This window comes from Bos javanicus, chromosome 13 (assembly GCF_032452875.1).
Source record: "Bos javanicus breed banteng chromosome 13, ARS-OSU_banteng_1.0, whole genome shotgun sequence".
In the NCBI taxonomy this organism is placed as follows: domain Eukaryota; kingdom Metazoa; phylum Chordata; class Mammalia; order Artiodactyla; family Bovidae; genus Bos; species Bos javanicus.
This window is the reverse complement of record NC_083880.1, coordinates 45,165,251-45,180,914: the sequence shown is the minus strand read 5'-3', so window position 1 is coordinate 45,180,914 and position 15,664 is coordinate 45,165,251. Positions and strand designations below refer to the sequence as shown.

The 15,664-nt window shown below is 52.6% G+C and overlaps 1 protein-coding gene across 4 annotated transcripts in view; it reads left to right on the top strand.

Moving 5' to 3' along the window:
* The window catches only part of PFKP (phosphofructokinase, platelet), a 53,066-nt gene that overhangs the window by 21,821 nt on the left and 15,581 nt on the right, over positions 1-15,664 (top strand). For all 4 annotated transcript variants that reach the window (XM_061436526.1, XM_061436524.1, XM_061436528.1 and 1 more), the window contains exons 4-11: positions 6,884-7,073; positions 8,354-8,519; positions 9,467-9,511; positions 9,668-9,776; positions 11,299-11,394; positions 12,641-12,733; positions 13,306-13,431; positions 15,397-15,461. In XM_061436526.1, the coding sequence (XP_061292510.1) occupies positions 6,884-7,073; positions 8,354-8,519; positions 9,467-9,511; positions 9,668-9,776; positions 11,299-11,394; positions 12,641-12,733; positions 13,306-13,431; positions 15,397-15,461 (890 nt within the window). The remainder of the gene's footprint in view (positions 1-6,883; positions 7,074-8,353; positions 8,520-9,466; positions 9,512-9,667; positions 9,777-11,298; positions 11,395-12,640; positions 12,734-13,305; positions 13,432-15,396; positions 15,462-15,664) is intronic.

Genomic DNA, 15,664 nt, shown 5'->3' with positions numbered 1-15,664 from the left:
AACGCCTAGTTGTGGGATTGCCCTATCGCACGGGAACTCTGTTTTTCATTTCTTCAGAAACGTCCAGAATGCTTTCCACGGTGGCTGCACCCGCTTACACCCCACCGAGAGTGTAGACAGACCCCCATCCCCCAGGCCCTCTGCAGCACTTATTCTCTGTAGATCTCTTTGGTGCCGGCAGTCCTGAAAGGTGTGAATGGCACCTCACTGTAGTTTCCATTTGCAGATGTGGAGTATCTTACCATGCTCTTTTTATTTGGTGAGTATCATTGGCTTCCTTCTCCTTCTCCAGGAGAAGGAAATGGCAACCCACTCCAGTGTTCTTGCCTGGAGAATCCCAGGGACGGGGAGCCTGGTGGGCTGCCGTCTATGGCGTTGCACAGAGTCGGACACGACTGAAGCGACGTATCAGCAGCAGCAGCATTGGCTTATTGGAAGTCAGCCCTGTTGTGATCTTTTCTGATGATTTTCTCCAGGAAATATATTGAACACAGGTCTCATTTCCAGCCTCGATGATTCTTGAACATGGAGACCCCAGCAGTGCCTATTTTCAAGGTGTTGTTACAAACAGCGGTCACAAGGCGACAGCATTTCTCCACGCCCAGCGCTGGTTTCTCAGGAAGCTGACCTTAGGGAAAGTCCTGTTCCTGGTCGTCCCTTAGAGTGAATATGTCAGAGGAAACACCCAGGGCTGTGTCTCCTGACTTCTCTCCCTTACCCTTTGTCCCCTGAACACCTCCCCATTCCTGCAACAGCAGTCTGGGGAGGGTGCTGTCATCCGTGGGTTGGGGGGGCCCTCAGGAAGGAGGCTGGAGGTGGGAATCCCACCAGCAGAGCCATGGAGCCCAGGGGACTGTCCAGAGCTCCTGCAGCCCTGAGGCCGCCCCTTCCTGTGGAGGCAGGAGGCCTGGACTCTGCAGGAGGGACCGCCCCCCGCATCTGAGACTGCAGCTCGTGCAGAGTGTCCACTGGGGAGGGCTTGTGGGCCAGCATGTCGTCATGTCGTCCCGCTCCCTCAGCCCAGGACGGTCCAGCCTGGTGACCCAAGTGCTCGGGCTCCAGGGGTGTGACCCCAGCCCGGGTCACCAAGGCCTGAGGGGGCAGAGCCTGCGTTTCTCTTTTTTTTCCTTTTTTCACGTTAATGTTTGTTCTGAATGGGGGTATATAGGTGATCTACAATGTTGTATGGCTTGTTTTTTAAGGTGTACAGTAACTTGATTCACTTGTACATAGTTATGTACGTGTTATTCTGGGTCTCTTCCCATGTCTGTTATTACAGACTGTTGAGTAGGGTTACTTGTACTGATCAGTCGGTTTTTGCTGACTAACATAAACACACTAGTATTTATAAAATGATCTCAACCTAACTTCTTCCTGGCCAGCACCTTTTCCTTTTAGCAGCCATAGGTTGCTTTTGTAAGTCTGTGAGGCTGCTTCTGTTTTGTGAAGAAGTCACTTGTGTCTGAGTTTTGATGTAACCAGGAGTGTACACGGTGTATGACTTTCCCTGTCTCTGTGACTTCACTTAGTGTGATCAGCTCTACTTCCTTTCTCGTGGCTGGGCGTGGCAATATTTCATCTCTTACTTGGGGCTGAGTACATTGCATTCTGTATCTGTACCCCATCTCGTGTGTCTGTTCGTCTGTCCGTCGGCACTTAGGTTGCTTCCCTTACTTGGCTGTCGTACATAGTGCTGCCATGATCACTGGGGCCCAGGTGCCTTGGTCTGGATCTCGCCCCAGCCTGGGAAAGCTGGATCACAAAGGACTTCGGTGCTCAGCTTTCTAAAGACCTTCCCTGCGGTCCCCGCAGTACAGGCACTGATTTACCTTCCCACCAGCAGTGTAGAAGGGTTTCCCTAATCCACACCCTCTTTTGCAAATTTTTTGTGATAGCCGTTCTGACAGGTGTAAAGTGATACCTCATTGGACTTTTGACTTGCATTTCTCGAATAATCAGTGATGCTGACCGTCTTTTCCCCACCTTTATGGCCATCTGTGTGCCTTCTTGGCAGAAATGTCCCTTTAGATCTTTGGTCCATTTGTCTTTGCATATTGTTTTTGTTGTTACTGAGTTGCATCAACTGTTTGTATGTGCTGGAGACAAATTCTTTGGGGGTAATATCCTTTTGCAAATATTTTTTTTCCCAGTTTGATGGTTGTCTTTTTTATGGTTTCCTTCCGTGCAAACTCTTTGAAGGGTAATTAGGTCCTGTATGTTGATTTTTGTTTTATTTTCATGATTCTGAGTTGTGGATCCATAAAGAACTTGCTGCCATAAATTTCAAAGTGTGTGCTGCCTGTATTGTTCTCAAGACTTCTTATCGGATCCTTACATTTAGATCTTTCATCTATTCCAAGTTAATTATCGCATGCAGCGTTAAGGGATCCTCGCATTTCATCCTGTTTGTAACTGTTTAAGGACCTGCACACTGTCCGCCCTTTGGTGCTTCCCAGTGTAGGTTCCCAGCTTCCTCGTAGATGGGTTCTGTTTCCTCCACACCTTCTGCAGCAGCTCTTCTTGGCAGGCTTTTTGCCAATGGCCATTCTGACCCGTGTGAGGTGATGCCTTATTGTAATTTTGATGTGTGTTTCTCAAAAATTTTAAATGATGTTGAAATCTTTTCTTGTGATTTTTTTTTAAAACAGTGTGAGTGGCCCTTACCTCTTGTGGTTGGCGTCTTGAAGGTTTGCCCTGTGTGAATTCTATTTCGGTGACTACCCCCAGGACATTTGTGGAGGGCAGGTGGTATTTTTTTTAACTAACAGCCCCTTGAGGTAAAAGTAACTCAGTGGTGTCTGACTGTTTGCAAGCCCATGGACCGTAGCCTGCCAGGTTCCTCTGTCCATGGAATTCTAAAGGCAAGAATACTGAGTGGCTTGCCATTTGCTTCTCCAGGGGATCTTCCCGACCCAGGGATCCAACGTGGATCTCCTGCTTTGCAGGCAGATTCTTCACCATCTGAGCCATCAGGGAAGCCTACTATTAACAGACATTTCTAAGTATAAAGACAGGTCAACTTAAAAAGTATCAGCAGATACATGCTTGACTTTATCTTATCATCAATAGTACATTAGAATATGTAATAAATCCATGCACCTTTTCCAAAGGAATACCCGAGACAGAAGTAGCAATAAAGTTATAAGTGACAGTCATTAATCAGGTGAAATAATTTGGATGAAGCATCTCTCTCTCTGAGAGATGGGGACTGGGCAAGCCCCTCAGGCCTGTGTCACTAAGAGCCCATCTGCACGGGTTTTGAAGTTGTTGTTACCAGGTGGCAGTATCTTCATTTTTATATTCTGTTAGAGTAGGGTTGATTTCCAATGCAGTGTTGGTTTTAGGTGGTACAGGACCTTCATTTAGTAATCATAGATAGACCTGTGTCTAGTACTCTTGCCTGGAGAATCCCATGGATGGAGGAGCCTGGTGGGCTGCAGTCCATGGGGTCGCTAAGAGTCGGACGCGACTGAGTGACTTAGCTTTCACTTTTCACTTTCATGCATTGGAGAAGGCAGTGGCAACTCACTCCAGTGTTCTTGCCTGGAGAATCCCAGGGATGGTAGAGCCTGGTGGCCTGCCGTCTATGGGGTTGCACGGAGTCGGACACGACTGAAGCGCCTTAGCAGCAGCGGCAGCAGCAGCAGACCTGTGTCTGTTCTCTATGGGGTTCTTTTCCCATGTAGGTTGTATTGTGTTCAGTACAGTTCCCTGTGCTCTGCAGTAGGTCGTCTTTGATCATCTATTTGATACATAGTATGTGTATGTGTGAATCTTAACCTCCTAGTTTATCCCTCCACCTAGGTTTTTATTAATAACCATAAGTCTGTTTTCTAATGCTGTCTTTCTGTGTAAGTTAGTGCTCTTGCATGGATTTATTCATTTCCCCTGTAAAAGACAGGATGCTTGTCCTGCTCTGGGTTACATCAGCTCACATGGACATATGTACGTGTACTCATCCCTCAGTTGATTCTTGCTTCTGCTAATGGCGTTTTCCTCATTTATATGACTAAGCGTACTCTCTGGTGCAGAGGTTGCACTTAGACTTCATTTTTCCGTTGCTGGACCTGTTGGTGGATTCAGTGTCTTGGCTCTTGTAAAGAGTGCTGCCCTGAAGACAGGGTGCACGTGTCATTTTGCATGGCAATTTCTTGTATCTAAGCCCAGGGCTGGGATTACTGGCTCCTGTAGGTTTTCTTAAGGAACCTACATGCTGTTCTCATAAAGGCTGCACGTGTTTACACCCCACGAAGAGTGGAGGTGGATTCTCCGTTCCCCCAGGCCCTCTGCAGCATTTGTTCTCTGCAGATCTTTTTAGTGATGGCCCTTCTGACAGATGTGAGGTGAATCCTCATTGTGGTTTTCAGTTGCGTTTCTGTGTTGATAACTGAGGGGCGGAATCTTACCATGCTCTTTTTATTTGTGTGAGCACAGTTTACCTCTTGACGTTGGCTTCTTGAAAACCAGCCTTGTTGTGAAATCTTTTCTGATAATTTACCCAGGGCATTTGTTGAGGGCAGGTGTCCTTTCCAGCCCCAAGGCCTCTAGAACATTAAGAGCCCAGCAGGGCCTATCTTCCAGAGAAGGCAATGGCACCCCACTCCAGTACTCTTGCCTGGAAAGTCCCATGGGCGGAGGAGCCTGGTGGGCTGCAGTCCATGGGGTCACCAAGAGTCGGACACGACTGAGCAACTTCACTTTCACTTTTCACTTTTATGCATTAGAGAAGGAAATGGCAACCCACTCCAGTGTTCTTGCCTTGAGAATCCCAGGGACGGGGGAGCCTGTTGGGCTGCCATCTATGGGGTCTCACGGGGTCGGACACGACTGAAGTGACTTAGCAGCAGCCCCAGCAGCAGGGCCTATTTTCAAGGTGTTGTTACAAAAAGGGCCACAAGGCGGCAGCATTTCTCCATGCCCAACTCTGGTTTCTCAGGAAGCTGACCCGGTCAATTTAGAGTTGAATGTGTCAGAGGAAACACCCAAGGCTGTGTCTCCTCACTTCTCCCCCTTACCTTTTGTCCCATGAAAACCTCCCCATTCCTGCAACAGCAGTCTGGAGAGGGTGCTGTCATCTGTGGGTTGGGGGGGGGCCCTCAAGAAGGAGGCTGGAGGTGGGAACCCCACCAGCAGAGCCATGGAGCCCAGGGGACTGTCCAGAGCTCCTGCAACCCTGAGCCCACCCCTTCCTGTGGGGGCAGGAGGCCTGGACTCTGCAGCTCATGCAGAGGGTCCATTGGGGAGGGCTTGTGGGCCAGCATGTTGTCCTGCTCCCTCAGCCCAGGACGGTCCAGCCTGGGGACCCAAGTGTTTGGACTCCAGGGGTGTGACCCCAGCCTGGGTCACCAAGGCCTGAGGGGGACAGAGCCAGCATTTATTTCTTCTTTTACTGTTTGTTTGAATGGGAGTATATAGGTGATTTACCATGTGGTGTGGTTTTTTCAGGTGTACAGCTACTTGATTCACTTGTACTTAGTCATATATGTACATATATATGTTTTTCTGGTTCTCTTCCCATATCAGTTATTACTGAGTGTTTTATAGGGTTCCTGCGCTATACAGTTGGGTTTTTTTGATTAATACATACACACCATTATTTATCAAATAACATTCACCTGCTAGTTTCTCCCTGCCCACCACCTTTCCTTCTTGATAACCATACGTCTGTGAGGCTGGTTCTGCTTTCTGAAGGAGTTCATTTGTCACCGTTTTAGAGTCCACTTGGTCGTGGTACCTTGGAGTTTCGTCTTTCTGATTCTCACTTCACTTAGTACGATGATCCTGAGATTGCACGTGCTCCTGCAGATGGCATGCTTTCGCTCTTTTTCATGGCTGAGTCATGTTCCGTTGTGTACATGTATCACTTGTTTTTATCCCCTCATCCGTTCATGGAAGTTTGTTTACTTCCCTGTCTTCGCTGTTGTAAAGCTGCTGCTGTGCCTGTCTGGGTGCATGGTTTTCTCCAAGTCTGGTTTTTTCCTCATATGCTCTTAAGAGTGGGACAGCCAGATCACAGGGCAGCTCTGTTTGTTTATATTAATGCCTTCTAAATGCACTTCCATATTGCTGTTACCAGCTACATCCACCAGCATCATTGAAGGGTCCGCTGTTCTTACCTGACAGTGTACTTCTGCGGATTTTTAATACTGTCCTTTTCCATTTCTCTGAGGTGATACCTCACTGTCATTTTGATCTTCTCATCTCTGATAATTTCCCATATCGAGCCATTCCTCATGTGCTTTAACATTGGGAACTGTATGTAGCTGATATTTTTTTCTTGACAGTTTGCCCTGTTTTTAATTATTTTTGATCAGTTACCCCTGGATTTTTTGAGGGCAGGTGTTACTTAGAGCCCAGCAGTCCTTCTTTGTGGATATTAAGTGTCCCTAAGCAGTAATTTTCTGGTTGCTCCTGTGGGGAATGGCCAGAACTCAGATTTCTATCTCTCTGGCACTTGTGGTGAGCCCGACTAAGAAGGGGAGCCTTGTTACCTAGGGCTGCTGGACACGGGGTTTCTCTGGCCATGGCTTGTGACTGGCCCTGGCCCACCTTAGGCTCAGAGAGCGTGCAGGGTCCCCCCCGCCCCCCACGGGATGGCCGTCATCTTCTTGTGGACTTCTCTCTGCTCCGTGCGTTTAGCTCATGGCTGCATCCTTGTTTCCCTGCCTCACTCTGTCCCCCGTGGGAGTGGTCCTCCATCTTTAGCCATTTAATTCCAGTTCGGAGCTAAAAATGGAAAGACTCCAAACTTCCACGGTTGATCAACTGAAAAGATGAAAGGTGGGAAATCTACACCAAGTCCTGTGTTTATACCCAGCACGCACGTGTTCAGGGGTCTGTGCAGTTGGGAGGAGACAGATAAACAGGTTGTTTTCTCTTCCAGGGAGGGACCATCATTGGCAGTGCCCGCTGCCAGGACTTCCGTACTCGGGAAGGCCGCCTGAAGGCCGCATGTAACTTGGTTCAGCTGGGCATCACCAGCCTGTGTGTGATCGGCGGGGACGGCAGCCTCACTGGGGCCCACATCTTCCAGACGGAGTGGAGCGGGCTGCTGGAGGAGCTGGCCCGCGACGGTGCGTCTCTGCCGCCCACCCTTCCCCATCAGCGCTCCCACTGCTGACATCCTGCCCCATGAACTGTCCGCACGTGCTTGTTGCTGGCGGTGCTGCAGACCTCAAAGCTGCCAACGCAGGACTCAGATTTGTGGCTCAGACAATAACAAAAGTGATTATAAGAATAACATTTATTCCAACATCCTACGTGCCAGGCACGGCTCCACTTTGACCCTGGTGGTTTTGTGCCCGCTCAGGATAACCATCTGGAGCTTCTGTGCCGATCCCCGCTTTACAGAGGAGGGTCAGGGGCTCACGGTGAAGCCACCTGGCCACGAGAGTGGCCCCGCTCACACCAGCCCTCAGACACCTGCGGCTGCCCCTGCCAGCTCCCCTGGGGTCCCTCCAGCCACTGGTACGAGACTTGGTCCTTTATCACCTCTGAAGCTGTGTAGGAAAGGATTTTTAAGAATCCTATATATCCTGTGATTTTTATCTTTTAAATGTGTTTTATATAATTCCAATTTAATGTAAAATATGACCAGTGGAAGCAAACTGAAGTAATATTAATAGCAACCTTGTGAAAGGCGTAAGCTTGAACTACAGCGACGACCCACACGTTCCATGAAGTCTGTCTGGGGAACAGAGGGTGGCTGTCACGCCAGACGACCCACACGTTCCGTGAAGTCAGGGGAATGGAGGGTGGCTCTCACACCAGATGACCCACACGTTCTGTGAAGTCTGGGGAATGGAGGGTGGCTCTCACGCCAGCACCAGGGGCCTCGTGATGCTTCTGCACCACGTCTGGTGGGAGGCAGGTGGGCACGGTGGTGCCTTGGGTGGGGGGAGCATCGCTGCCCCTGCCTTGACCTTTGTGATCCATTTAAGTAGCTCTACCAACACTGGTGGTCTTTCCTGAGAGTGCCAAGTACATCTGTGAAATAATAGGGCCCCACAGGCCTGTCAGGAGTCAGGGTACCAGTTGTACCACATCCTTGAGGACGGGCTTCTGGCGTGGTGACCCGCCACAGTCAGAGCCAGGCCGCTGTCAGACAGAAGTCACATCTTTCCCCGCCGTCTCTGTAAGCTCCTTCCCTCCTCCAGCTTCTGTTCCTGGGTTGGCGCTCCTGTCTGGGCGTCGGGTGACTGCTCCCCTCTGTGTCCTCGCCTCCACCTCCGTCTGGCTCTTACGTCCGTCAGCATGCAGGGTTAGGTCCCGTGGTCGTGACGCTGTGGGTAGATGCATGTAGGAGCACGCACTCCCCCACGTCATCCCGGGCGTGCGGCTTGTCCCCACACAGGCAAGATCAGCACGGAGCAGGCACAGAAGCACGGGCACCTCAACGTGGTGGGGATGGTGGGCTCCATCGACAACGACTTCTGCGGCACGGACATGACCATCGGCACGGACTCGGCCCTGCACCGCATCATCGAGGTGGTGGACGCCATCATGACGACTGCCCAGAGGTGGGACGCAGGGACCAGCAGGAGGGGGCTGTGTAGACCTCAGAGCCAGCTCTGGAAAGTTCCACAAGCCTTGTCGCTTGACATTAGAAACAATTTTGTATTGGTGCAATCAGTGGTTGTCCTCGTTTACTCTTTATTTTCAATTTTTAAGAGTCACTGCTTTCTGATTGTCAAAGAAAATGTTTATTGCAGAGAATTTAGAAAAACGAAAAAAATTAGTCATCATTACGTCAAGTCCTGCACAAAGCTCCCCTGCAGGAGTGGCAGACCGTAGAGCCCCAGGTTTGCACGGCCCTGGTCAGAGCTGGGCAAGGCCCCGCCCTGCGCCCTCCTCACCTGGGGTTCCCACCGATGGATGAGGAGTGACCCCACGTCCCGGGTTGTAGGCTCAGGGCTGAACCTTTCCCATCACGCCCTCCCTGGCTCCCTCAGGCTTCCAAAGCACCTTCACGAAAGTCAAGTGAGTGAGACAGTGGAACACGTGCCTCCTTCGTGGACGAGCCCTTGCCACCGTCTCAGGGCCATGCCCGGGGAACCGTGGCTGGAGACAAACCTCAGCCCCCATTTGGGTTCCCAGGGTTACTGATGGCAGTTAGTTTCCTGTTTATGGAAAGGCCATGGGCCCGGGGCACAGACCTGACTCCTTCGCTCTCGTCTCCTGAGCTGATGCAGGGACATCCAGCCTGTGGTTCTGGCTGGAGAAGCTTGACTCTGCCCAGTGGAACCCTCATCCTGGGAAGACCATACACGCATGTCCTGGTGGCGTGAGCGTGCCTGGCACAAGAACACAACCAGAGGCGTTCACTGCTGCAGCCCCTTCGCTCAGAAGAGCCTGAAACACACTCCCCATAGTGTTTGCTTGTGTGCAGAGTGGGTCGTCTGAGGGGGATAGCTGGGGCCCTGCCGTCTGCCCGGCCATGCTAAGTGGACGCTCTGTCTCTCTCCAGCCACCAGCGGACCTTCGTCCTGGAGGTGATGGGGAGACACTGCGGGTATGGACACACGGACGCAGTCGGGGTGGGAGGTCCCCAGGGATCCCCATACCCCAGCTCAAGCATCCCAGGAGGGGCATGTCTCGTCTGTGGGGCTGTCCTGGGCGAGGGCACCCAGCCCCAACGCCTCGTGAAACCCTCGCTCTCTGCCTGCAGGTACCTGGCCCTGGTGAGCGCTCTGGCCTGTGGGGCCGACTGGGTCTTCCTTCCCGAGTCCCCACCTGAGGAAGGCTGGCAGGAAAACATGTGCATCAAGCTCTCAGAGGTAACTCGCTTTCTGCCCCCTGTGGCTGCCGGCCTCTGGTCGCGCTGCCTGGCCTCCGGTGTGGTGGCCGTGGGCATGTTCCATGTCAAGGAGCTTTTAGCCTGTGGAGGCTCTCTGCTCAGAGTGGCTTCAGGCTTGTGGCTGTGACCTGGGGGCGTCCCGTCGTCCACCTCCCACTGCAAGAAGCTGCTGAGCTTTTGAGCCACTTGTGCAAAGCGGGCGCTCAGCCATCCCTGGAGGAGGCCACGTAAGAGCAGGGTCTAAGGAACACAGCGCCGCTGTCCTCTCGGAAAAGAGGCGGGAGGCCTGGGAGTCGACTCCTCCCCGAGCCCCCCAGCTCTCAGCAGGCCAGGCCCTGACAGCTTGTTCCCCAGAGGGCGTCCCCCTCCCAGTGCTCGCCTCGCTGTGGGTTTGGCTCAGGCCTTTCCTTTCTTTTCTCTGTGGACTGTGCTCGTCTCACACTGTGGGTCACTGGTGTCAGGCAGATTTCGTCTGTGAGGCCTCGCAGAAAACAAGAGTGGCTTTCAGGACAGAAATCCCACCCCATTGTGTGGACTTTCTCTTATTTTCACGACCATCTCATCACTGTTCTGTAGGCAAAAAATGGAAACCTATGGCAGAGGCCAGTTATCATATTCAGCAAGCACATGCATGCAGCCAGAACCCACGATCCATGAGGCATGGCCGTCACCTTCAAGGTGATGGTTTCCAAGAGCAGATTCCCAGCAACTAATGTAAGACGCTTTGACTCAAAAACCTGTATAAGAGACTTGGTAAAGCCGTCCCTTGGCTGGGAAGTTGATCCCTAGGTCAGGAAGATCCCCTGGAGAAGGGAAGACTATAATCCTAAGATACATTTTTTGTAATACTCTAAAGTCTGCACTGGCTCTTGAATTATAGCATTGGTTGGGAAGATGCCCTGGAGGAGGGATAAGGTACACACTCCAGGATTCTTGCCTGGAGAATCCCATGGACAGAGGAGCCTGGCAGGCTACAGTCCATGGGGCCGCAGAGTTGGATATGACTGAGCAATTTGGCACGCATGCACATGGAACTGGGAGGAATCACCCCTTTGAAGCTGAAGTCAGCCGCACAGGTCCCGGGGTGACCGTGAGCACGGAAGTAAGCCATGAGCTCACTGTCCCTTGCTTCTGGCCTGGGGACATGGGCGGTTCTCTGCTTCATGAAGGCCAGGCTGGGGCCCGGTTCCCAGGGAGATGGCAGAAAGCTGTCCTCTGGGGGAGCCAGCAGGCCTTGTCTGCAGGAGAGACCCGGGAGCCCAGCCTCAGGGCTCACCACTGTCTGGGGGTCCGGGTCAGAGGCAGTGGAGGCTTTTGATCTCCTGCGTCTGCCAGCCTGTCCCACCTTCTCACCCCGGGCGCCTGGACCTGCTCGTGTCCTTAGGAAGTGCTGCTGATGAAACCGGGTGACCGCGTGTCCCTGGAGACAGCCCAGTCAGTTGGGCAGAGGCCCCCGTTCAGAGTGGTTTAGGCATCTGAGGGTTTCTTCTTCCATCTCCTAGAACCGTGCCCGGAAGAAAAGGTTGAACATCATCATTGTGGCCGAAGGGGCCATCGACACCCAGAACAAGCCCATCACCTCGGAGCAGATCAAGGAGGTGAGTATGCTCCACGCCGTGCCTGCCTGACAGTGGGCTGTTCCAACACTTGGGCGAGGTGAGGTTTGGAGTGGGGTGCTGTTAGGTAAGTATTCCTGTTCTTCTTGATGGTTGAAAATAGTTTCATGATGACCGTGGCTTCACTGGCATGAGGATCTCACAGCTCCTGACTTCTAGGGAGCCCATGCCTCTGGAATACTGTCAGGAATATTCCCGAAGGCCCCAGGCTCTCCTGAGACAGAGGACATGAGATTGGGCAGGGTTAGAAGGTTCCAGGAGCCGGGGGGGTCAGCACAGTCATCCTCTCTCCTGCTGGAGCATCAGCTGAGCCTTGCTCATGGAGGAAGTGCTCTGCTGGCCTTAGTGACCGCCCCTCCACCCTGTGGAGGGGCCGGCCCCATGCTCCGGCTGCAGGGCTGCTCGTCTGGTGCTGGCTTGTCCGGCCTGGGAGGGACTGACTGGGCTCCCGGTCACCCAGGTAACTGGGCAGGTTCTGGACGCAGTGCTGGGGAAACGCCCACGGGGTCTGGTGGAAACTGCCCATCAGGGGAGACACGTTCTCAGCGTGGCTTTGCAAGTTGGCATCTCCGCCTTTTCTGCGCCCCCGACCAGCTGTTCACCTGGTGATTAAAATATCAAGAGATCTGTGACAGTTGTCCGCTGGTATTTACAGAAATAATGAGTACGATCAGAGCAAAGATTTTCTTACCCACTTAACTGAAGTTGATATTTGACTGTGGAGGATGAGAGCCGGAGGGGGACCATGGGATTCCCACACCCCAGCCCCGACGTTTTCATAGAGTAAATGAGGGCCACTGGGGACACGGGACCTGGCCTGGCCACCCGGCTGGTTCTCGTGGCCCTGGCCATAGGGGATGCCTGGAGTTACTGTGTTGTGCTTTTCAAATACAGCCTTACAAATTTAAGGTGATTCATGGGAAAATTTACATTTTTATAAAGTATCCATGCTTTTAAATACAAGCTATAGAAATAGTATCTTTAAAAACCTGTTTTAGTTATGTTCACTGGCAAAGTAGGAGAGACAATGGTTTTACCTGCAGTTAAAGCATTTTTTTTTTTTTAAAAAGTGATTTTGGCAAGCTGTTGAACATTCTTTCAGGAAGTAAAATTAAGAAGCTAGGACATTCTTGCATGTAGATACGCATACGGGTAGAGCCCTTCCCCGATTCCTAGCCCCCTGTGCTGGACAAGATGACATGCCCGGCCGTGTCCTGTTTCCCCTCAGCTTGTGGTCACGCAGCTGGGCTACGACACGCGAGTGACCATCCTTGGACACGTGCAGAGAGGTGGGACGCCATCAGCCTTTGACAGGATTCTGGTGAGTGAGGCTGGAGCTGGCCAGGCATGTCCCAAGGCAAGGAAAGCTTCTGGGATCGCAAAGGGACCAGGTTGCTCCAAAGACTGGGTGACATGGTGGAGCCATCAGTGAAGGGCGTCTCTGCCTACAGTGCTGGGTGGCTTTTCCCTGAAGTTCCTGGGAGACCTGCTCACCAAGGGGGTTCCTTGGCCCCCAGCCACCCACTGGGAGACCCCACCAAACATGGGGGACAACACCCAGAAGGTGGAAAGGCAGTGTTCGTGTGCAGGTTTCTAGAAATGGACCCAGGGACCACAGAGACCCAGAATGCAGTCTCTGTTTCCTGCTTTGCACGCCTCTGAGCCCCCAGCCCCAGTGGCTGGTTCTTACTGGATTCGAGCTCTTTGTTGGCGGGGGGTTAGAAGTAAGCAGGAAGGACTGAGTGACTAACAGAGACTCGGGGCAGGAGAAGCTAGGGGGAAGCTGAGGATGCAGCTGGTCTTGCCTGAACCAGGCAGGCCTCTGCCTAGGACAGCAAGCTGGGCTCCAGGCAGGCGGAGGGCAGGCTCTGAGCGTCGTGATGTTGTTTCCAGGCCAGCCGCATGGGGGTGGAGGCTGTGGTTGCCCTCCTGCAGGCCACTCCCGAGACCCCGGCTTGCGTGGTGTCACTGAGCGGGAACCAGGCAGTGCGGCTGCCGCTGATGGAGTGTGTACAGATGGTGAGTGCGGGCGCGGGCTGGGTTCACTGCACAAGTGAATGACCTTCCCCAGGAGCCCCCATCCCGGGGGGGTGGACGGCAGAATGGGGGTGTTGGCTCCCGTCTCGGTCCTGTGACACGAGCAAGCCGCCTCCATGGCGAGTCTAGCCTATCCTATGGGGGGGGGCATCCTCTGGGTGCCTGTGTGCTTCCCACCAGGCCAGAGATAGCCCTGCAGGGACCAGGATCTTCACAGGGCAGGAGGGACAGTCTAGCCTCTCCAGGGTCAGCCTCTCCCACCCTCCTGTCTCTGAGACCCTCGCATCTGTGATGTGACATAGGTGGGGGGCCTGTCTCAGGTGACACCCTGACGTGCAGCACCTCCTCAGGCCCATTTCCTGGTGGACTGTCCACTAGGTGAGGCGGCCGTGGAGTTGCATTAGAAATTGTTACCATTTATTTTTCAAAGTCTCTTCATGACTATCGATTTATTTCATCTCAGTGGCTCTGAGGTGTGTGGATTTTATAATGTGTACAGAGCGGTGATTAAGTCAAGGGACTTGTTGAAAGAAACCTTAGAAACGTACTTTCCAAAAGCCTGTGGCAGTAAATGAATCCTGTGTGTGTGCACGTGTGTGCATCTGTGTCTGAGTGTGTACATGTATCATTCATGTGCGTCTGTGTGTGCAGGTGTGTGTGTGCAGGTGTCATGCATGTTTGAGTGTGCACATGTCACGTGTGCTTATGATTGTGCACGTCATCCATGTGTGTGCACATGAGGATGTGCACATTTGTGTCTGTGTGCATATGTCATGCCTATGTATGAACGTGCATGTGTCATGCGTGTGTATGAGTGTGCACCTGTCGTGTGTATGAGTGTGCACATGTGTGTGCACGTGTGAGTGCATGTGTCATGTATACCTGTGCATGCCTGTGTACATGTGTCCTGCATATTTCTGTGTACACGTGCTATGCCTTTATGTATGAGTGTGCACGTGTCATGTCTGTGCACATGTGCATGTGGGAATGTATGTGCACGTGTCAATGTACACGTCATGCATATGTATGAGTGTGCACATCATGCGTGTGTATGAGTGCACATGTGTGTATGCACATCATGCATCTGTGTGCATGTCTGTGTACACATTATGCCTGTGTGTGTATGAGTGTGCATGTCATGTGTGCATGTATGAGCGTGTGCACGTGTTATGCATGTGTGTGCGTGTGTCGTGTGTGGAGTGTGAGGCTGTGGCTCAGAAGAACAGAACATGGAACGACGTGCAGTGGTTTACTGTGAGCACATTTCTTCTGTCCAGGCTCTCCCTGTTTGGAGACAGAGGCAGCTGGTACCACTGGCTTGTCCTCCAACGACCGTGCGTCATGGTGTCTCAGCCTGACGGTCGCAAGGCCACAGCCGGCCCCTCCCTGACCAGCTGCTGCTCGCTGGGTCTCTTCCCAAGGGCCGGGCATGTGGTCATTACTACAGACGACAGCAGAAGTAGGGGGCATTTTTCTTACCGCACAGCTGAGGAAACTGACGTTCAGAGAGAGGGGTGACTCGCCTGGGATCGTGGGCCTGAAAGGGGGAGTTGGTGCTGGACCCCAAGTGCTCTGGCTCCAGGACAGCCTGCCCCCAGCCCCGCCCCTCTGCCCCTGTCCCCGGGGAGCCAGGTGGTTTCTGTTTGCTCTTTCCTCACCAGAGTCAAAGGGGATCCTTCGGAGCCTGGCCTGGGAGACTCACCTCCTGGCCTTGCTCTCGGGGGCAGGATCCCTGAGATCTCAGGACCCACTTACCCTGCGGTGCCTCTAGTCCTTTTCTACGAAGCAGTCTGTGTGGCGGTCGGGTGGTGTGGGCTCGCTGACCCCAGCTGCCGGCTGCAATGTCCAATTTGAACCAACCCAGGATGGAAGGGCCCAGCTGGTTCTGTGTCCCTGGCCTAGATCCGGGGACACACTAAGTCCTGACACGTTCTTTCTTCCTTACAGACCCAGGAGGTACAAAAAGCGATGGATGAGAGGAGATTTAAGGATGCCGTGCGACTCCGAGGAAGGTGACTGTTCTGAAAACTGTTTCCCTGAAGCCTCTGTTTGTCAGCGTGTGCCCAGGTTGCGCTGCTTCTGTCTCAACATAAGAAGCCAGAAGTGAGACAGGAGGCACTGCTTCTGCTGGTGGATGGTCTGGGTGGCTAATTAGAGGGAAATGTGTTTGTTTTTTTGTTGAGGTGGAGGAGTGTTCAGAAGCTGAGATGACAGA